Below are 20,872 nucleotides of genomic sequence, written 5' to 3'. Positions count from 1 at the left end.
TCCATTTCCAGTGGGCCCTACAGTCACCCTGGATGCTGTCAGAGTGCCGTTAGGGTGCCAGAAGAGGAAGAGGTGAGGCCCAGGTGTGGGATGGCCTTCAGTCTGTGTAACCAAATGGCAGTGCATTAATAACCACACGGTGATCCCAGTTTATCAGGCGGCAGCAGAACAAAGCCAGCATCCCTGTCCATAAGTTTAGGACTTGCCTCTCATCTGACTGGAACCACTCAGTCAACCTGGACCCTTAGCACAAAAGGGCAGAAGATACTTTGGTCTACTGCACACCCACCATCACTGAAAGTGAAAAGAAACTAATCAAGAACTATAAACAACCCTATCAGGAAAAAAAAAAAAAACTCCCAAGTTTTCATCTAGGACCTTTTTACCTACCTAAAGCTATGACATCTGCCATCTTGACCAGACACAGTTCCCCTAGCCACCAGTTCAGGCCACATTAAACACTCTCTTCTTCTCAGGGAACCCTGGGTTATCTCTGAATCATGGTCACCTCCTTGACCAGCCTATGTCCAACGCACCTGCCCCTGGCCTAAGTCAGTATGAGGCAGTGGTGTAAATCACCAAAAAGGGAGGAGTAAGCACACAAGGACCCAAGGACCCTCCCCATCATCATTACACACTCCATGCAGTATTCAACTGCCTGTACCATTCTGAGGAAGGCAGAAGTCAGGGCCTGGAAAAGATCTTGTCCAGAGACTCGCCACAGGGCCCACACAGAACAGAACCCAAGGGCACCTGTCCTACTTTTTTATCTGGTCTTGGACTCCAGGAAGTTGACTGGCTCTGTATTGTTCCTGGGGGGATGATCAGCCTCAAAGGTAGAAGTAACAGAAAAGCATACTTCAGGCTGCACTAAAGGAAGGAGTACTGATTAATACCATCTACACAGGGAATGTGCTACCTTGGAGATAGTAAATTCCCTGGCACAGGAGGACTTCAAGCAGATCCAGGGCAATGACCTATAGGAATCATGGTGGAGAGAGCATGCCAGTGACAGCAGAGTTGGTCTGGTGGCCAGTCAAGTGCCTTCCAACTCTGGTTCTTTTCATTTACCAGATAATTGGTTCATCTAGAACCAACTGGTTCAACTTCTGTAAGTCCTCCCATCCCCATACACACACACACAAAGCAGAAGTATGCCTCGCTTTATGCAACATATGTCTTCCATAGAAAAAATGTTAGGGTCAGATCACATTATTATTGTCATTGCAGAGCATGGCTTCATCGATTTGGTGAAAAATCGATGTGTTCATCTCAATACTAGCAAGTCCAGTGCATCTAACCAGGGACTTGCCAACACATTTGTTAGTCTGTAAACAAACATGTGAATACAACAGGAGAGCTGCCATTTATAGGAACCCTGAGAGTATTTTGATAAAGTAGTTGTCCCTAATTTACCTACTGTGTAAATGTGGATTTTGGAGGTTGCTCAAAAGGGATGCAGCCATTGTAGGGCATGTTATAGTAAGAATGCAGTGTTAAAATCTAGGATGTGGACCCTGGAGACAGAGGACCCACATCTCTCTGAAAGTGAGGTTTTGGTTAGGGTGCCTGTGCAGCCACAGGCAACACACCTGAGACTTGGTCCAAGCACCTTTTCTCCAAGCTTTCCTCTGTGTTCTCATTTCTCCTCCCAACAGGTATTTTTACCCCTGATTTGTAGGCAGAAGTAAAGCCCAAGAAACAATCAAGGTCACAAACGGGCATAGCTGGGACCAGAAGCCAAGTGGCCCTCTGCCTTCATCACTAGCTCACTCCACCCTATTGCAGCCCAGTCCACATAACGCTGTGGCCCGACCAGGGCCCTGCATCTCCTTCCACACACCTAGGAGCTCAGCCGGGGAGCATCCTGTCCTCTGGCCCTCCAGAGCAGCAGCCAGGGAGAGAAACGGCTTAACTTCTTGTCACTTCCCACCCACCCTGCCCTCCACCTCAGCTCAGCTTGGAGGTGGAGCCAACAGTCTCAGTCTCCAGAACTAATCCTCCCCAGCAGCCCCCACTCCCTACAGAAACCCTGTGCTAAGGCAAAGTTGAGAAGTTAAGACTGAGCAGAACCTCTTGAGAGCTGGCTGAGGTCACTTTATGGACCTGTCCCAAAGTGGCTTCCCTGATCCAAGCGTCAACTCAGGGTACCTCTGAATAAGAGTGTGAGCACCAGAGAGACTCTCCCAGAAAGGGCTGAGCTGGAGGCGGCTGGAGCTGACAGGGCAACAGCCACTCAAGCAGGTGAGGCTCAAAAGTTGAGACTGAGCAGGGCCTCAGACAGTTGGTTAATGTCCCGGCAGTATGGCTCCCGCTGCAGGATAAAGTCCACCTTGTGATCCTGACCCCAAAACACCTCCAGCAGCTGGCGTCGGAGCCGCTCTGTTTCCCGGGTCTTCCGAATGCCACCACTACCTTTTTCCTCTTCTCTCCCCTGCTGCTTTTTACCATGTTCTGCAAAGACCCTGGAAGGATGCTGAGCCTTAGAAGGCCCCTGTGTCCTGGGAAGAAACAGATCAAAAAGAGCTGATGAGCATCCTGGGGGGGAAATTAGATCTTAGTAGGCTACCCCTCTCTTGATTATCTTGCCTGTTCCTGGCTCTGGGGGAGAAGTCCTGAAGTTCCTGAAGTTGACCACTGAGTGGCAGTATCAAGCCACTTCTGAAGGGGTGATGGACCGTACTTTGGGAACTACAGTGAACTCTGCTACTATTATATGATCTAGTTCTGGTCCTAAATTAATCACTTACATAATGGTCAGCAGAAGGCATGCAGAATACAACTGGCTCTCAGTATAAGCAACCATTTTCCAAATAACTCCATAAAACATGCTGATTAAGGGAAACAGGAAGCAGGTGTTTCCCTCCCAGCAAGGAGGTTCTACGTCAGGATTCCCTGGGAAGCTTATCATGGCCAAGGCCAAGGTAACTCACACCACTGCAAAATTAAGCTGGCCAAAACTGAGGTCACACTTCTACCCAAGCCTCTGGGCCTGCCAAGAGAGGGCCAGGGTGAAGCTGTCTGCAAGGAGTCTAGATTGATTACCTGGCTGGCTTCTTCAGAAATTCATCCAGGGTGGGGCCGTTTCGCCCCAGTGGGTCATCAGGTACCATGAAGAGGTTTCCCACAAAGGTAAAGGGCAGCAGGCTGGACGGTGAAAGAGAATATATGGTCATAGAGGGGACCCTTGCCCACTCCCCGGACAACTGAAACCATTATCACCAGAAACTGCTGGCTCCATCCTTCAAGAAAACTTCACCTCCTTCCCAGAGTTTTCACCCTGTGGCCAGAGCAGAGCTGGCTTTAGAAAAAGGTCTGCGTCTGTGCCCAATTCTCACCGTTCTCTGATGATTGCCATCCAGTTCTCAGACTCCTCCGCCAGGTCCCGGAACTGATCATTGGAGACAATTATCCCATCTTTCTCTTCAGCCAGCCTCACCATGAACCTGTCTCCAAAACCACAGCAACTGAGAGAAGGTTGAAAATTTACCTATTGGGTACAATGTTCACTATTTGGATAATGGTTACATTAAAAGCCCAGACTTCACCACTATGCATATAGCAAAACTACTTGTATGCCCCCCCAAATATATAAAAATCAAAATAACGACAGCAACCCTTTGGGACATTCCAAGGCCCCAACCTCAAAAGTGTTACTAATTCCCATAAGCAACTTCTGGTGATGGAGATCTGGCCCCGTACCCCACCTTAGCCCAGCTACAGGCAACTGACTAGATACAGGTTTCATGGGCTAGAGAGGAAACAAAGATGAATCCAAGGTGGTCTCCCAGTAGCATCCAATCTGCTCGCCACAGTCCTTCGCTGACACTGTCTTCCACCCTACCCAACCAATCCCTCGCAAATCCAACATGTCCTGCCTTTGAAAAGCCTTGCACTCTGCTCCCTTCCTTCCCAGGCCCACCATAACTACCCTAGTAATTCAGATATTGCAACTGAGATTATGCATAACCTTCTAACAAGGGGTCCCCACCTCTGACCACTCACCACCCTCCAGCCTCCCCTGCCCTGCCCCAGAAAGCATGCTTATCCCCTACACAAAACTCTTCCACACTCACCCTTTATTTACCAAATAAAGTCTACACGCCCAGGCCTGGCAGCTAAGGCCTTCTAGAGCCCAGCTCAAATCACTCTTACAGCCTTATCTCTCCCAATATCCCCTAACGCAATCTCAACTCCAGCTAAAATCAATAATCAGGTTACACTCTGCTCTTCAAGTATGTCTAATGCTTGACTTCCAGGTTTCTCCAACTATTCCCTCTATCTGGAAGGCACTTCCGAAAACTTGCTGAGGAACAGAATCACCAGCGGAACTTTAAAAAACAGATGGGCCGAACATGGTGGCTCACGCTTGTAATCCTAGCACTTTGGGAGGCCAAGGTGGGCAGATCATGAGGTCAAGAGATTGAGACCATCCTAGCCAACATGGTGGAACGCCGTCTCTACTAAAAACACCAAAAAAATTAGCCAGGTGTGGTGGTCCGTGCCTGTAGTCCCAGCTACTCAGGAGGCTGAGGCAGGAGAATTGCTTGAACCCGGGAGGCGGAAATTGCAGTGAGCCAAGATAGCGCCACTGCACTCCAGCCTGGGTGACAGAGCAAGACTCTGTCTCAAAAAAAAAAAAAAAAAAAAAAAAAAAGAATAGATGCCTGGGCCCCACTTCAGTAATTCTGATTCTACAAGACAAGGTAGGACTCATGAGGTGGTGGGTGGTGTTCTTAACAGATTTAGAAACCGAGAGATCCAGCCCATCCCACAGTCTTCTCAATCAATACAAAAACTCACAAATCTCTCCTTTCCCACAAAACCCCAGCCAGAAGGGGGCTCCCTTCCCTTGGTTTCTGTAGTGTTTGATTTATAGTTTCTTATGGCTCTCTTTAGATCTTGTTCCCAGTGTTCCCACCTCCTGCAGGCCATGCACCTAGTACTAAGTGAGCAGTCAGTATTTGAAAGACAGCATGGTGCAGGGGGAACTGGGAGTCAGGATCAGGTGTGACAGATATCAGGCTCTGAGCTTCTGTCTGGGAAACAAATTAAGGAAATGACTTACAAATACATATGGTACACCTATGGCATGCAAACAGTATTTTCTGGTTAAGTATATTTTACTATGATCTCATTACACAGTATGTTGTTCAGCAACATTCATTCACTATGCCTACGCTGTGCACCACTGTGCTTATTCACTGTTCATGGGCAAATTCCCAGTTTATATTATGTTATCTGCCCACCAGGTCCCACGCAACTGGGCAGACACATGCCTTTAACATTCATTAAAACGAACTCAATCTTCAGTTTCAATTCTGTTTCAATGCAGGTGTGGAAAGAAGGTTCCATATCTTGGGTAATCTGTGACATCTATACATAAGTAGAATAACATTGGGAGAAAGTAAACCATTTTGTAGAATACCATTTACTTGTCAAGGAATAGAAGGTACATGTTTCAAAAGACAAAGTATATAATCACTATGGTTTGGAAACTAATTTTTAAAATCTAAATAATGTCCTAGAGAATAAAGAACTTGTAAGTATTTTAACTTGGTTAATTGGCTTTCTAAAATCTGTTCATTCCTCACATTACCTATGCAGACTATGGTAGAAGTGTGCCTTGTATTTTCATTCATATCATCTGACAGTTTTGAGGTCTAATTTCCCTTTGCTAAGAGAGGTAACCACTCTGACCCTCTGTCTCCACGATTATAGATTGGAGATACACCCGCTGCCACACTTGAGTAGGTGTGTGCAAAGTTAGGAGGGAAAGTCACTGTACTCTTGCCGAGCATACCTTGAGCAAGGCAGACACACACCTTATCTCTTTCATATATTCACAAGGAGGGTACATGAATGGAGAAGGACCCTGAGACAAAGAGGTTAATTCACTAAGACATGGGTCCACAGTCAAAGTCAATGAGGAGTGCTACTGAGGCTTAAATTTAGCTCTTCCAATTCTAAATCCAGGGATCTTTCTATTATACCATGTTTTGTACAGTCCTATTATTCATGGGTAGTGTTTCTTCATTTTACTTGTTATTTTGACCTTTACTGTGTTTTTTCCAGAATGTGAGGGAAGTTTATCTGCATGTTTATAAATTCAGGTTATAAGAAGACATCTATCAGCTATTTATGTCACGAGCTTCCCCATCTTTCCACTAAACCAGTATTTTCTAGACCGTGAGGCACTATATAAATACAAGGTATCATTTTGTTTAATGAATGATAAATGAGCAAACATGGTTGTCTACAGTTCATCTCATCACTGCTACCAGGCAGGTTTACCTAACCCAATCATAAAGGACACAGAGGAATAACTAGCCCCTCACCCACCACCAAGGCTTGGAAACAGCATAAACCACCAGGAGCTTTTCTCTCTCCCTCAATCTTCAACTAGGCTCCTTGAATATCAAGCCTGGGGCCAGGAGAGGAGCAAGTACCTGTCATCATAGGAGGAGATCCTCTTGCCATCCATGACTCGTGAGGGTGTGAGGGAGAGCAGGCTGAGGGAATGCAGCTTTTGCAGGAAGTGACTCTCTATTAAAAAAGAACATAATAGGGTTCTCCTCCAGGTGGAAACAGAGCCTACCCCAGGACACAGAAGACCAGGCCCAACTCACCTCTAACTTTGGCATCCTTACTGAAGCGCCACTGAGGCACAAAGACAGTTATGTCACGGTGGCCACGGTCCCAGAAGTACTGCACAGCAATGGCAATGCCCCGACTGGAGAAGTAGTGCTGGAGGCCATGCCTGCAGTGGGAAGGGGTCGGCCAGAGGAGGGGCTTGGCACCCTGGTTACAATGCCAGCCCCTCAGTACACATCCCCAAGATGAACAAAGATGCCTATCTCATCCTCCCTCCCTTAGGCCCTTAGCCCCACCCGGTACTCACACCATGGCCACGTTGCTGCCGTCAATGACAATATGGCGGAGGTCTGGCTGGCCAGGCACATTGGCAAGGCACAGGGTGAAAGGGTCCTGCAGGGCCTCCTTGAAACGCTGTGTGCCAGTCACCAAGTTGCCCCCTCGGGTACCTCGTTTCCAGTGAGGCCCCCGACCTCGTGCCGTGGCCTGCTGCTTGTCTCCCCTATCCCCTCCGTCTCCCCAGTCACCCCGGTCTCCACAGTGCCATGGGGGTTCTGGCGCAGGTGGAGGGCTGGGCACCCTTGGAGGAGAGGCATTCCCATTGTGGAGCCGCTGGAGGAGGGAGGCTCCTCGAGACTGAGCTGCCCTGTGACAAGAGCCATGGGCACTGGGAGGCTCACGGTGGACACACACCCCTCCTCCTCCCTGAGTTGCCTCCTCCTTTCCCAGGGTCTTCCCTTTCAGGGGTGCTGATTCCCTTGCCCCTCGACCCACTGACTGTGGCCTGAGCCCCACGTCTCTCTCCCAGGCCTCTTCCCCAGGCAACTCCTTCCACCCAAATGCCATCTCCCTGGGACCACCCTGTTTCCCTCCCTTCTCCACAGTGTAACTGTCTCCCCTTGCTCCCCTGGACTCTCTGGGTCCCACAGATCCAGTGTCCAGGGACTCCCTGCCGTCACTAGGGGGAGCTCTCACTCCTTGGCACTGAGCACCCAGCAAGCCTGAGCTCCTCCCCTCCCAAGAAGCCAATGCTCCTGGCCCCTGCCCACTGGATGCCTCCTGCACCAGACTCAGCAGCTCCTCCTGGACAGCCAGCGGCAACTGCAGCAGGGCCTCTCTGTGGGCATCTCCAGGGGAATGCAGCAGGGCAGAGAAGTCTCTCAGCACTCCAGGACACTGAGAGGCTCCGGGGGATGGTCCCGGCAGGAAGTCCCAGCTCAGCCGCTCCACCAGCTCTTCTACCCGGCTCTGGGCCATGACAAAGGCCTCAGTCAGACCACTGATCATCAGTGAGCTGGGCTCCCTGGGCACCAGATGGGCTGACGTGCTCCAGGTCAAGCAGTCAAGGAAGAAGCCCTGGGCTCCCAGAAAGATGCAGTGCAGTTTGGGCGGGTAGTGGATTTCATCCTGCAGTTCTGGGCTGCAGAGGCCCTTCAGGTACTCCTATTTGGGAGGAAGGGAAGGTCAGGAAAAGTAAACTGCACCTCTCCAGGCTCCTTGCTCTCTCTTGAGCTCCAGGATGCCTGGAGTATCCATATGGTGTTATTTCTATTTTAAAGATAAGGAAACTGAGATTCCCAGCACAAAACTGGTACATGATTGAGCCATCCTAGAACCCCAGCCTAATCCCAAAGGAAGCAATGGGGCCCAGCCTCCCACCCCACAGTGCATTCCTTGGTGGGGCCAACTCGTTCAGCCAGATATGGCTACTCTCCCAAAGAGCACAGAATGATTTTTGTGAGGCTGCGCCATCATAGCAGAAATTCGGCCGAAACTCCAAACTGATACAGAGTTGGAAAGTTTCTCAAAACTCAGAGGCACTGAGGTTGCCAGTAAGACAGCCCAGGCCGTTCCTCTCCCCTCCTCTCCCCCGCCTCTGGGGGAAAGCGTCCTTGGTGCCTGGAGGGTTGGGGGGAGAGAGGGAGTTCACCTTGGCTCTGCTGGTGTTTTCCTTGGGGCCCTCCAGCTGCAGCCAGATGTGGGGGTTGTCCGGACAGTCCTTCGGAAGGATGCTCACCCCAACGCTGAAGATGCGCTCCACATGGGGCTGCTGTTCCCGAACCTTGGTCTCAGCCTCCGCGGACACCGCAAAGCGGTCTGGAGACGCGGGGCGGGCCTCCCAGGTAGGCATGGCTGCTGCCCCCAGCCCTGGAAGGGAAGAAGGTGGCCCAGAGCCTCACTGAACCCTCAACCCAAATCCTGGTCTCTGGGCCTACACCAGCTATCAACAGGTCGCACCTAGCTAAGGCGCTGGTAAACAGCCCCAGGAGGTGACAAGCATCTGAGTCCACTGGAGGAAGGGAGGGAATGTGTCCCACAGGCCTTGTCTCCGGAGAGGAAGTCCCGGTAAACAAGGATGTCTCTCTGGGGTGGGCGTCTGGGCTTTGGAAAAGGATGACCAAAGCCCTGAGCAGGAAGGGTGGGGGACTCCAGCTCGGCCTGGAGGCCAGAAGGAGTCTCCTGGGAGACTCTGCAATACCCAGGAGTCCAACAGGGCTTCTTACAGACGAATCCTCAGCAGGGGCTTGGACTAGGCTGTCCTTTGGGGCCCGTGATCTGCCATTTCCAAGGTTCAAGCCACTCCCACCCCTCCCCCAGCCGCCCGCCGTCCCTCTCCGTCACGCCACGAGCGCCGCCCTAGGCCCAGGGGCCGGGCCGGGCCGGGCCCGCCCACCGCGGACTGCTGCCACCGCCCGGGCCCGGCCCGCACCGCACAGCGGACCCCGCTCCCTGCTCCCGCGCGCGGGGGAGGGGCGCGCCTACCGCCTCCGCCGCCCGCGCCGGCCTCGGGTCCTCTCGGCGCCCGCCGGGCCCCCGCTTCACCCGCGCCCCCAGCCCAGGAGACTAGGGCAGGGGGCCCAAATCTGGGCGGGCCTTCCCGGGTTCCTCACCCAACGGGGACCTCTCTAGTCCACTTCGCACGCAAACAATTTCTTGAGTCACTTCCTGGCCTAGGGCGGAGTCAGCCCGGCTCCTCCCGGGGCTGGGCCTGCTCGGGGCCCGGCTGCGCGCCCTCCTCCCAGCCCCGTCGCCGCGCCCCGAGGCCCCGACGGGCGGCTGGGCCCCGCCCCCTCGGCGGCTCCAGGGCGCGCTTCTCGCGCTTCTCGCCAGCCCTCGCGTCTGTCTCCCGGCCCTCGGGGTCCTCGCGCGTTCTACGCACATATTTCTCGGAAAGTGGAACTACGCGCTGAAAGTTGTTTCCCGCGAATGAAGAAGTGGCCGACCAAAGAGGGAGCGTGACCGGCCCGGTGGTGTTCTAGGCCCAAGCACTTTCCGCCAAAACATCGTGGCACTTTCCACCAAAGCTTCCCAAGAGGCGGGGGGTGGGGGTTACCCCGGGGGGTGGTGGTTACCCCTTCCTTCCAACAAATGGAATGATGCCACGGAGAAGGGCTGTTGATTTGTGGAGCATTTTGAAGAGAGGAGGAATCGTAGGAGGAAGGGGTTGAGGGGCTGCCTCTGGACATGCACACACTCACACATTCTCGCATGCACAAGCATGTTCTCCATCCCCCCCAGGTCCAGCCGTCAGTGCTGTCCCGTCTAGAAGGGCTGCCCTGAAACTCTGGCTGCCGCCCTCCCGTCCAGCGGGAGACCGGCTTCATCCTTCCTCTCCCTCCCAAAGCCCAACTGCTGTCACTGCATGCTCTGCCAAGGAGGAGGGAACTGCAGTGACAGCAGGAGTGAGAGTGGGAGGCAGGACCGAGCCGGGACCCAGGTATGGAGACGGGGTGCAGCCAGCCTAGAGAGGGCAGACGAGCAGGGTGCCGGCGGTGAGAGTCCAGGGAGAGGAGCAGAAACAGAAAAGGGGCAGAAGACAGGGCACTTGTGGGTTGCAGAGCCACCCGGCCATGTTGGGAGCCAAGCCACAATGGCTACCAGGTCCCCTACACAGTCCGGGGCTGCCCTTGGCTCTGGTGCTTCTGGCCCTGGGGGCCGCGTGGGCCCAGGAGGGGTCAGAGCCCGTCCTGCTGGAAGGGGAGTGCCTGGTGGTCTGTGAGCCTGGCCGAGCTGCTGCAGGGGGCCCCGGGGGAGCAGCCCTGGGAGAGGCGCCCCCTGGGCGAGTGGCATTTGCTGCGGTCAGAAGCCACCACCATGAGCCAGCAGGGGAAACCGGCAATGGCACCACGGGGGCCATCTACTTCGACCAGGTAATCCCCCGACCCCTGTCCAGGGGACCTGGAAGCGACTGCCCAAGCCCACTCTGCTGTCCCTCAGGCTAAGAAAACAGCTTCCTACATCTTTCCCTAAACTGGCCGGTTGCCCCTCCACCCCACTGACGGTTTCCCCTCCCTCCACCCGAACGTAATCCCCTCCTTTCTCCTTCTCACCATTTCTTTTGAATCTGTTCACTCCTATTCGCTCCTATTTGCCACCCCTTCTGCTCATTACTCACCACCCCTGTCCCCCTTCCCCCCCATCCCCATGGTACCGCTGAGCCATGGGCATTTCCCCCAGGTGCTGGTGAACGAGGGCGGTGGCTTTGACCGGGCCTCGGGCTCCTTCGTAGCCCCTGTCCGGGGTGTCTACAGCTTCCGGTTCCATGTGGTGAAGGTGTACAACCGCCAAACCGTCCAGGTGACCTCAGTGTTGGGCCCTATCCCCGGCTCAGGAGGGGAGAGAAGGGGAAGAAGCGGAGCCCAGCTGACCTCTGGGTGGACCTTCCATTTACCTGTGTCCTGGAGGCCAGGACCAGGGGAGGAATGGGCCTGCCTGGCATTGAGTGTGGAGGATGTGCAGGGGCCAATGCTGGCCACCCCGCAGCCCTCCTGGGAGAGCCCCTTAAGCTCCAGCTCCCCAAGAGGAAGCCCCTGGGAAAGTGGGAGTCCTGAGCTGAGAGTTGGGGGATGGGGGCTAACTGGCCTCCCCTCCCCAGGTGAGCCTGATGTTGAACACTTGGCCTGTCATCTCAGCTTTTGCCAATGACCCAGACGTGACCCGGGAGGCAGCCACCAGCTCTGTGCTACTGCCCTTGGACCCCGGGGACCGAGTGTCTCTGCGCCTGCGTCGGGGAAATCTACTGGGTGGCTGGAAATACTCAAGCTTCTCTGGCTTCCTCATCTTCCCCCTCTGAGGACCCAAGCCTTTCAAGGACAAGAATCCAGCCCCTGACCACTTTCTTCTACCCTCTCTTGCCCCAGAACCACTAGAGGCAGGAGAGAGACTCCCTCTGGCTGCCTATATCCCACCTCCTTGCATGGGACCCTGTGCCAAACACCCAAGTTTAAGAAAAGAGTAGAGCTGTGGCATCTCCAGACCTGGCCTTCCCACTCACCCATCCACAGTTACCCTCCCAGCCACCTGCTGCATCTGTTCCTGCCTGCAACCCTAGGATCAGGGCAAGGTTTGGCAAGAAGGGAGATCTGCACTACTTTGCAGCCTCTGCTCCTCCTGTTCCCCCACCCCAGCTTCCTGCTCAATGCTGTTTGGGACAGGTGGCACAGGTGAGCCTGACAGGCCCCCACAGGGGCCCAGATGGACTAGCCTGAGCGTACCCTGCAGGCTTCTTCCTGTGAGGAATGCCAGCATCACGGATCTCAGCCAACACCATCAGAAGCTAAACCAGCACCGTATGGACTAGGGTGAGAGGCTCCACTACAGGCAGAAGTGTGGGAAGGGCCTGGAGTCTATGGCTGGTGAGGAAGGAAGGAGGATGTATGACCTGGTCTGAACATGGTACACATTCTGCATGTATAGCAGAGCAGCCAGCAGGCAGCATCCTGGCTGTCGTTCTGTGCCAAATCCCAGATAGACTCTGGCCCTTACCTTCCAACCCGAGACTAGGGTGTGTGTGTTTGCCCTGGCCATGAGCAGAGCTGAGACTGGGTGTACAGAGCTGGAGGTGGACCATGGAAAACATCGATAACCATGCATCCTCTGGTTTGTCCACCTCCTGAAACTGCTCCACCTTTGAAGTTTGAACTTCAGTCACTCCACACTCTGACTGCTGCCTCATTCCTCCCAGCTCTTTCACTGAGTTATCTTCACTGTATCTTTTCCAGCCTATCCCTACCATCTCTTTTTCTCCTGATCTGTACTACCATATTCTTTTTCTTAAGCTTTCTATTACCTGGGATTCCATGATTCATTCCTTCAGACGCTCTCCTGCCAGTATGCCAAACCCTCCCTCTCTCTTTCTTATGCCACTGTCCCATTGACCCAGCCTGGATGAATCTGTCTGTAAAACAACTAGAGAATGGTGGTCAGTGAGACACTATACAATCACTAAAGAGAAGATACCATTGAAACTTGGATCGGGTGTTACAGGATACAAGTAGGTATGTTGTAGAGAAAAATAAATACTAAACTGTATACTAAAGTTAAATTTTAAAAGTTTAATCATGTTTGAGTTAAATAGAAAATGCCAAGGTGAATTTGTGGTTTTAAAAAGAAATAAATTTTTGAACTGTCACTAATCCTGAAAACAACATCAGGAACAATCTGATATCTATTCTTAGAAACTGGAGCTGTACTTCAAATACTATTCACAATTTTAAAGTATATATACCAAAAAACCTCAGGTTTCTTGGAGAACAGCTGCACACCTTAAATAACTCCAGGCCCAGAACATGTTGTGATGACAGAAAGCAAAGATGCTTTTTTTTTTAATCGGGTTTTTCATTTTTTCCAAAAATTGCACCAAGGTAAAGCAAAGCTCTAGTTGATGCGAGTGTGTGGTTTAGGCGTTAGCAGCACCGCCCTCACTATGCGCTCATTGGACAGGAGCACAACCCCAAGAAAAGGATGGTTCAAAGATGCTTTTTAAATGTACAAAGTAAAGCTGAAAAGGCAAAGGAATAAATCTAAAGAGGCTCCCACTTGACATGCTTTGACAATTTGATTACCAAAAGGAAAATAATATAGTTTGTTGCAACAAGGTGAATTTTTTTAAATCCATGTGTCTATAATGATATTCAAAAGGGAAGAAGTCACTATAAAGTGTGCCAAGAGGTAGTTAATATGAGTGAAGAAGAGTGAATATAATAGGCTATTTTTAGTTAGTTGTGATAAGTAGAAGAACATAAATATAGTAGGCATTTTGTCTATTTGTAAGGTACATTTGTTTTTCTTTATCTGTGTAAATAGGGAGGGGCGAGTACAGAAAACTGTGAGTAATTCCAAGATCTGGCACTGTCCCAAATATAAAAGATACTGATGGGACTATTTGGGCATACTTTGCAACTAAGGAAAAAAACAGTTCAATGGTGTGTTATAAGACAGTGAATTACACTGCTCAGGCTTGATTGTTCAGCTCCTGGAAAATGGATTGTTTGTATTACTCCACTAATTATGAGATATTAATTAGGCAAAATGATTAAGAGTAGGTTTGGCTGTAACAGTGAAACCCAAAATAACAATAGCTTAAACAAAATAGGAAATCATTTCTGTCTTACATAGAAGAATCTGCAAATAAGAGTCCAGGGATGGACGGCAGCCTTATGATCAGTTGAAAGCCCAGTATCCCGTCTCGCTCTTCTACCATCCTTAGCTTGCCACCTCATGACCCAAGATGGCTCCCTGAGCTCCAGCCATTAAATCAGCTTAATAACCCCCAGGAAGAAGGAAGGAAGAAATAGCACATCTCTTTCCTTGAAAGAAGATTTCTGAAAGGTGCACCCAATATTTCTGATTGTCTCATTGGGTAGAATTTAGGCACCTGGGCTCTCCAAGCCAGGGAGAGAGGCTAGGAGCTATAGTGTTTATTCCAGGCAGCCATGTCCAGCTAGAAGTTGGAAATTATATAATAAAGAAGAAGGGGAGATTGGCCACTGGAGAAGACAACTAGAAGTTGTTTTTTTTGTTGTTTTTTGAGACAGAGTCATGCTCTGTCGACCAGGCTGGAGTGCAGTGGCATGAGGTCAGCTCACTGCAACCTCAGCCTCCAAGTTCAAGCGATTCTCATGCCTCAGCCTCCTGGGATTACAGTTGCGTGCTGCCACACCCAGATAATTTTTTGTATTTTTCGTAAAGACAGGGTTTTGCCATGTTGTCCAAGCTGGTCTCAATCTCCTGGCCTCAAGTGATCCACCCACCTCAACCTGCCAAAATTCTGGGATTATAGGTGTGAGCTACCACATCCAGCCACAAATTACTACAAACTTGGTGGCTTAAAACAACTATTGATTATCTTACAGTTTCTGTAGGTCAGAAGTCCAACAAAACATGACTGGATTCTCTGCTCAGGGTTTCACAAGGTCAAAAGCAAAGTATAAGCAGGTCTGCCTTCCTTACTAGAGGGGAACAATCCACTTCCAAACTCATTTAGAATTCAGTTCCTTGTGGTTGTAGGACTTAGGTCCTAGCCTCTCCATTCTCAAGCCAACAATGGCAAGCTAAGTCCTTCTCACACTTTGAATCTCTCAGGCCTAGCTTTCTACCGCAACTCTCTGACTTCATCGGAGAAAGTGTTCTGAGTTTAAGGACTCGTGTGATTAGATTGGGCCCACCTGGATAATTCAGGGATAATCTCCCTATTTTAAGGTCCACAACCTGAATTGCATACTTGAAGTTCATTTTGCCATGTAACATAACATATTCACAGGTTCCAGGGATTAAGGCATGGACCTCTTCCGGACATCTGCATATCATAGTCACTAAACTTAAAGATGGCATCATGTAGAGAAAAGGCATCCAGCTACAATACCACTGCATAGAAAACATATGGGCTTGAAAATTTCCCATGATATATGCAAGATGAATACCAGCTAAGATTTTAATCATTTTAGAAGCTGAATCAACCCAGGTCCCAACCAGAAATTCACTGATTAATAATCTGAAACTTGATCTGCACTGAGATATATTTTTATTTTAGATATCTAAATTCAAAAATTGGCCTGAGCTGAGATAGCATCTATCTCTCAGGTCTACAAACCCATTTTTATAATAGATTTAAGGGTAGGTCATAAACTTCAGAATCCTTATAATAGTATGTGTGCTTTACCAAAATGAAGCTTTTAGAGAAACTGACTTATTAGTGACTCAATTGAAATATTTAGGAGGATTTGATTGCTTTTAATCAATGTTTAAATAATTTGACTTGTGTATAGATTTTGATTTGCTGATTATAGAAATCGTGTTTAAATGTTTAGACAATTTTTGCTTCAGTAGGTTTGTGAATAGATTAAACCAGGCGTCCCCAAACTGCGGCCCCCTGAGGCCATTTATCCAGCCCCCCACCGCACTTCAGGAAGGGGCACCTCTTTCATTGGTGGTCAGTGAGAGGAGCATAGTATGTGGCGGCCCTCCAACGGTCTGAGGGACAGTGAACTGGCCCCCTGTGTAAAAAGTTTGGGGATGCCTGGATTAAACAGTAAGTAAAGCACAGGTGGTGGTGAGTGTTCCTCTCCAGGTACCAAAAGCTCCTCAGACTTTAAGAATCCCAAGAACAGACTCCAACTGTTCACCTTACCTATGCCCATACCCTGGCAGCTGATTACTACAGAGAAGTCCCACTAATGCAGGATTCAATGTGGATCTAAATCCTTGGCCTCCAGCCACATCTGGTCCTCAATCCTGTAATCCTCAATCCTCTAACTCTTTGCTGGTTTCCTTTGCCAGCCGCCGCTCATCTTCCCCAGAATCCACTGCTGCCTTCTGTTCACTCCTTAAATCTTTTGCTCTACCAGTTCTGCCCCCATGGCCCATAGTCAGCAGCAGACAGCCTCACCTTCAACCTCAGAGAACACAGAAACTCCAGGCAGGACCCTGCCCACCACCACACTTGCAAACTCACCTTCCTCCCCGTCTCTTCTTCCTCCTCTCTGTCTCAGTAGGGGTCGAGTCTCTCTGCCTGTCAAAGCTGCTATCTTCATCCACCAGTCTTGGATCCAATTTCCTCCAGACATCTTCTCATCTGTCACTCTCCTTTCTACTCACTCCTTCCCTTCAGCAGCTCTTGAAGTTTAAGCGCTCAAGACTCTTAAATCTAAAAGAGAAGATAGGCATGGAAGTAGTTGTAGATATAGGTATAGTTATCCTCAGCCCTATCTACACCTGCAGCTAGTTAGTGTCAGCTCATCTCCTCTTTAAAGCAAAGTATCTTAGTACAAATGTCTACACTCTCCAGTTGCACACCTCTTAATCACTGGTGAACTATGGCCTCGGTTGCCCCACCTGAACTGCCCTCAGCCATGGCTCAGAACTTCCGTGTTACTGAAGCTGGTGAACACTTCCTAGTCCTCCTGCCACTCAGACTCTCCTTAACATTTGACCCTGCTGATCATGCCCTCCTTCTGGAAGCACTGCCTGCCCAGACTTCCCCAACTGTGTGCTCCCTGGCTTTTCCTCCACCTCTCTGCCTGTGCCCTATGTCTCTTAAGTATTGGTTTTCATCAGGGTTCTTCCCTAGGCTTCTTTGGTCCTAACACACTCGAAAAGGCACAAATGACTGTCCACATGCTGTCAATGTTATCTCTATCCAGGATCCCCCTTTCTAAAACTCAGACTCAAACATTGAATATTCCACTTTCAAGTCTACATGCTAAAACCTGAAGTTACAGTCTTTCCTTCCTAAATCTGTTCTCCTGCCCTTCTTCTCTGTATCTGTAAATGGAACTCCCCTTTGCCCAAACCAAAAATGGCCATTATTCATAATTCTTCCCTCTCCCAGAACCCTCATATCTACTCATTCACATCCATCGGTTCTATTCGTTTCTTTCCATCTACCCTGGCTCAAACTAACAATCTTTTAGCTAGATTTCTATGAAAGCCTCCTAACTGGTTCTGTGGTCTCCAGTTTTTCCCTTCAATTCTCCAGACTGTGGTTGCCTTAGTGACCTGTGTAAATAAACTTCACTGCCTAAGGCCCTTTGGGGGCTCCAGGTGAGCCTCAGAATGAAATCCATATTTCTTTTTTTTTTTTTTTTTTTTTAAATAAGAGTCTCACCCTGTCACCCAAGCTGGAGTGCAATGGCACGATCTTGGCTCACTGCAACCTCTGCCTCCTGGGTTCTCCTGCCTCAGCCTCCCGAGTAGCTGGGATTACAGGCGTACTACCACGTCTGGCTACTTTTTTGTATCTTTAGTAGAGACAGAGTTTCACCATGTTGGCCAGGCTGGTCTTGAACTCCTGACCTGTAATCTGCCTGCCTCAGCCTCCCAAAGTGCTGGGATTACAGGCATGAGCCACCTCACCCAGTGAAATCCATATTTCTTAATATGGGTTTTGAGATCTTTCACAATTCAGCTCCTGGAATCTCCACTGCTTCATTTTTCACCGTCTACAAGAATGTGCAAGCCTAAGAAATAGTGCCACTTATTAGCTGAGGGAAAACGGCACTCTTTGGAAAAAGAGAGTACAACATTTCAGTCAAAACTTATCAGGACCAAGAGAATCGTTCTTGGACCCAGTGGAGGTAAATCCCTTTTGGTTTGTGAATCATCTTACTGAGGATGGAGTATCTTAATGGAGACATCTTAGCAGACACTATATAGTACATTAATAACAGATGGAAAGACCATAGATTAAGCCAGGGGAGACTAATTCTAACAACAAACAAATGAATGTACTTCTGTCAGAAGCAATAGTATAGTGATTAAGATGGTGAGCACCAAGGCCAGGCACAGTGGCTCATGTAATCCAGCACTTTGGGAGGCTGAGGCGGGTGGATCACCTGAGGTCAAGAGTTCGAGACCAGCCTGGTCAACATGGTGAAACCCCCTCTATTAAAACTACAAAAATTAGCCAGGCATGGTAGCATGTGCCTGCATTCCCAGCTACTTGGGAGGCTGAGGCATGAGAATTGCTCAAACCCAGGAGGCGGAAGTTGCAGTGAGCCGAGATCGCGTCATTGCACTCCAGCCTGGGAGATGAGAGCAAAGCTCTGTCACACACACAAAAAAAGAGATGGTGAGCCCAGGAGTCAGTGCTCAAATCCAGCCTCTCAGTGGCTGGCTGCACATGACTTTCAGTGAGTTACTTGACCACTCCATGCCTCATTTTCTTCAATCTATAAAATGGAGATATTAATTTTATATACCCCACAGGGTTGGAAAGCACTTAGAACAGTACCCAACACAGAGCAAGTACTCGGTATATGTAAGTTACTGATGAATTAGTAAACAAGTTAAAACTTGGGCATGTCTCAGGGATTCTTGGACAATCTTTCAAAAGCAGGTAGGATTTTTGATGTATTGTAGCCATTTACCTGTTACAAAGCTTCTGTCTTCCAGGTGTGTTCCTTTTTATTCATGAACACATGGACTTTGTAAATAGTTACTAGGAAAGCGTGGTATAGCAAGGCTTAGGTGGTCCCAACATCGCCAGATATTTATATAAGTTTTAACAGGGGTGCGGGATGGGGATATTCTTTATTTTTATTTTTGCCTATGTCATGGGATTGTCTGGATACTGGCAACTTTATAATTTCTCTGTTAGAGACTTGGGGAAGCCCTCCTGCCAGGGCCTCAAATGAGAAGGAAAAACTGTGATGGTGTAAACCAGAAAGGCAGTGACTGGTTGCCTAGAGTGTCCCTGGTGCTTGACTGTGGACAAAACTCTTTAATTCATCCCTCCAAAAGCAAAAGGAATCTCAAACTTTTGCTCAGACCTGGTAGATGGTTAAAAAGTAAAGAAAAACCTCACTGTCAGAGGACTTAGAAGCCAGTGTGAATAAAATCTGATGCTTGCTTGAAGTTATCTAGAGCAGGCGTCCCCAAACTACAGCCCCCCCGCGGGCCACATGCAGCCCCCTGAGGCCATTTATCCGGCCCTCCACTGCACTTCAGGAAGGGGCACCTCTTTCATTGGTGGTCAGTGAGAGGAGCACAGTATGTGGCAGCCCTCCAACAGTCTGTGGGACAGTGAACTGGCCCCCTGTGTAAAAAGTTTGGGGATGCCTGATCTAGAGTAAAAAGTAACAGGATTTCACCAAGTCAGTCAGCCCTCCATTTTAGAGTGCTGACCCTTTCCATTGCTGACCTGTACTAAGAACAATTTATTAGTTTTGGTGAAGGGGCTCAGGGAAGACCTCTCTGTCACATAGGCTGAGACCCCAGGACCCTGCCTCATGGGCTCCTAGGCCACACTGTTTCCCTTACACCCTGACTGTAGTTGTTTGTTGGATTGTCTGTCTCCCTCACCTGACTGTGGGCTGCAAAGGGGCAGAGACCGAGTTACTCCTGTTACCTGCTAGCCATCCCACACCTAGGCAAAGCCTGGCACATAATAGGTGTCCCATAAATACTGAATGAACAATGGTATGCCCTCGAGCTGGGGAGTTCGCAGGAAGGATGGTTCCCACTCCCACCCATGCGCCTGCCAGTGCTGAGCAGAAGCCTGGGCAGGTGAGAAAGGCAGCAAAAAGCAAAGGCCTAAAGTCACGAAGCTTGGCCAGGCAGGGTTAAGAAGGTCCAGGCTGGGCACAGTGGTTTGTGCCTGTAATCCCAGCACTTTGGGAGGCCAAGGTGGGTGGATCACCTGAGGTCAGGAGTTCAAGACCAGCCTAACACGGTAAAACCCCTTCTCTACTAAAAATACAAAACTTAGCTGGGTGAAGTAGTAGGTGCCTGTAATCTCAGCTACTGGGGAGGCTGAGACAGGAGAATCGCTTGAACCTGAGAGACAGAGTTGCAGTGAGCCAAGATCATGCATGGCACTCCAGTCTGGGTGACACAGTGAGACTCCATCTCAAAAAAAATAATTAAAAAAATAAAGAAGGTCTCTGAGCCTGAGGGGAGAGAACAGCAAGAGTTCTCAGGGCAGGAAGAAGAGTAATGTTAGCTACATGTGATGAATGCTATTCCATCCCTGCCCATACTCACCTCTTCTAACAGATTATTTCATGTAATCCTTGAACCATCTCATAACTTAGGAATTGTTACCTTGCATTTTACAGATAGGGAAACTGAGGCCTCAGGAAACAGCCCCACATAGGCAACAAATACAGACTCAAACCTAGGTCTATCATTTTTCCAGTACAATCAAGCTGGTTCAGCACTAACACCATTCTCTCAGCATTCATTTATTCACTTTCTTTTCCTTTCTTCCTTTTCTTTCGAGATGGAGACTCCCTTTGTCGCCCAGGCTAGAATGCAATGGCGGTATCTTGGCTCACTGTTAAGTTCCACCTCCCAGGTTCAAGCAGTACCTGGGATTACAGGCGCCTGCTACCACACCTGGCTGATTTTTGTATTTTTAGTAGATAGTTTTTCACCATGTTGGCTAGTTGTTTTGAAATCCTGGCCTCAAGCGATCCACCCACCTTGGCCTCCCAAAGTGCTGGGATTATAGGCATAAGCCACCGCACCAGGCCTCATCATTCATTTTCATTCCCACCCT

The 20,872-nt window shown here is 49.7% G+C and overlaps 2 protein-coding genes and 1 non-coding gene across 10 annotated transcripts; 1 reads left to right on the top strand and 2 right to left on the bottom strand.

Annotated features, from left to right (window-relative positions):
• Positions 1-1,146: 1,146 nt before the first annotated feature.
• On the bottom strand, positions 1,147-10,199 carry KHNYN (KH and NYN domain containing). Of its 8 annotated transcripts, none has more exons than XM_010334986.3 (8): positions 10,094-10,199; positions 8,525-8,742; positions 6,902-8,037; positions 6,630-6,760; positions 6,450-6,546; positions 3,339-3,446; positions 3,046-3,147; positions 1,147-2,501 (listed from the first exon to the last, which is right to left on the bottom strand). In XM_010334986.3, exons 1-8 carry the CDS (start codon positions 10,197-10,199, stop codon positions 2,252-2,254), a joined length of 2,148 nt encoding a protein of 715 aa, XP_010333288.1. In that variant the 3' UTR covers positions 1,147-2,251. The 8 variants fall into 8 exon arrangements, with proteins under 8 accessions (XP_010333288.1, XP_039324681.1, XP_010333284.1 ...); XM_039468747.2 differs by lacking the exon at positions 10,094-10,199 and adding an exon at positions 9,358-9,611 and having other exon boundaries at positions 3,339-3,467; XM_010334982.3 differs by lacking the exon at positions 10,094-10,199 and adding an exon at positions 9,486-9,611 and having other exon boundaries at positions 3,339-3,467.
• Positions 10,200-10,282: 83 nt separating this feature from the next.
• On the top strand, positions 10,283-13,412 carry CBLN3 (cerebellin 3 precursor). The gene is made up of 3 exons (XM_003924253.4): positions 10,283-10,745; positions 11,053-11,172; positions 11,471-13,412. Exons 1-3 carry the CDS (start codon positions 10,446-10,448, stop codon positions 11,666-11,668), a joined length of 618 nt encoding a protein of 205 aa, XP_003924302.3. The 5' UTR covers positions 10,283-10,445; the 3' UTR covers positions 11,669-13,412.
• Positions 13,218-13,343, bottom strand: LOC120364182 (U4atac minor spliceosomal RNA). The gene has a single exon (XR_005579524.1). It is a non-coding gene; the product is annotated as a U4atac minor spliceosomal RNA (small nuclear RNA).
• Positions 13,413-20,872: the final 7,460 nt, after the last annotated feature.

This window comes from Saimiri boliviensis, chromosome 2, assembly GCF_048565385.1.
Source record: "Saimiri boliviensis isolate mSaiBol1 chromosome 2, mSaiBol1.pri, whole genome shotgun sequence".
Taxonomy (NCBI): Eukaryota; Metazoa; Chordata; class Mammalia; order Primates; family Cebidae; genus Saimiri; species Saimiri boliviensis.
This window is presented reverse-complemented; position numbering and strand designations above follow the sequence as displayed.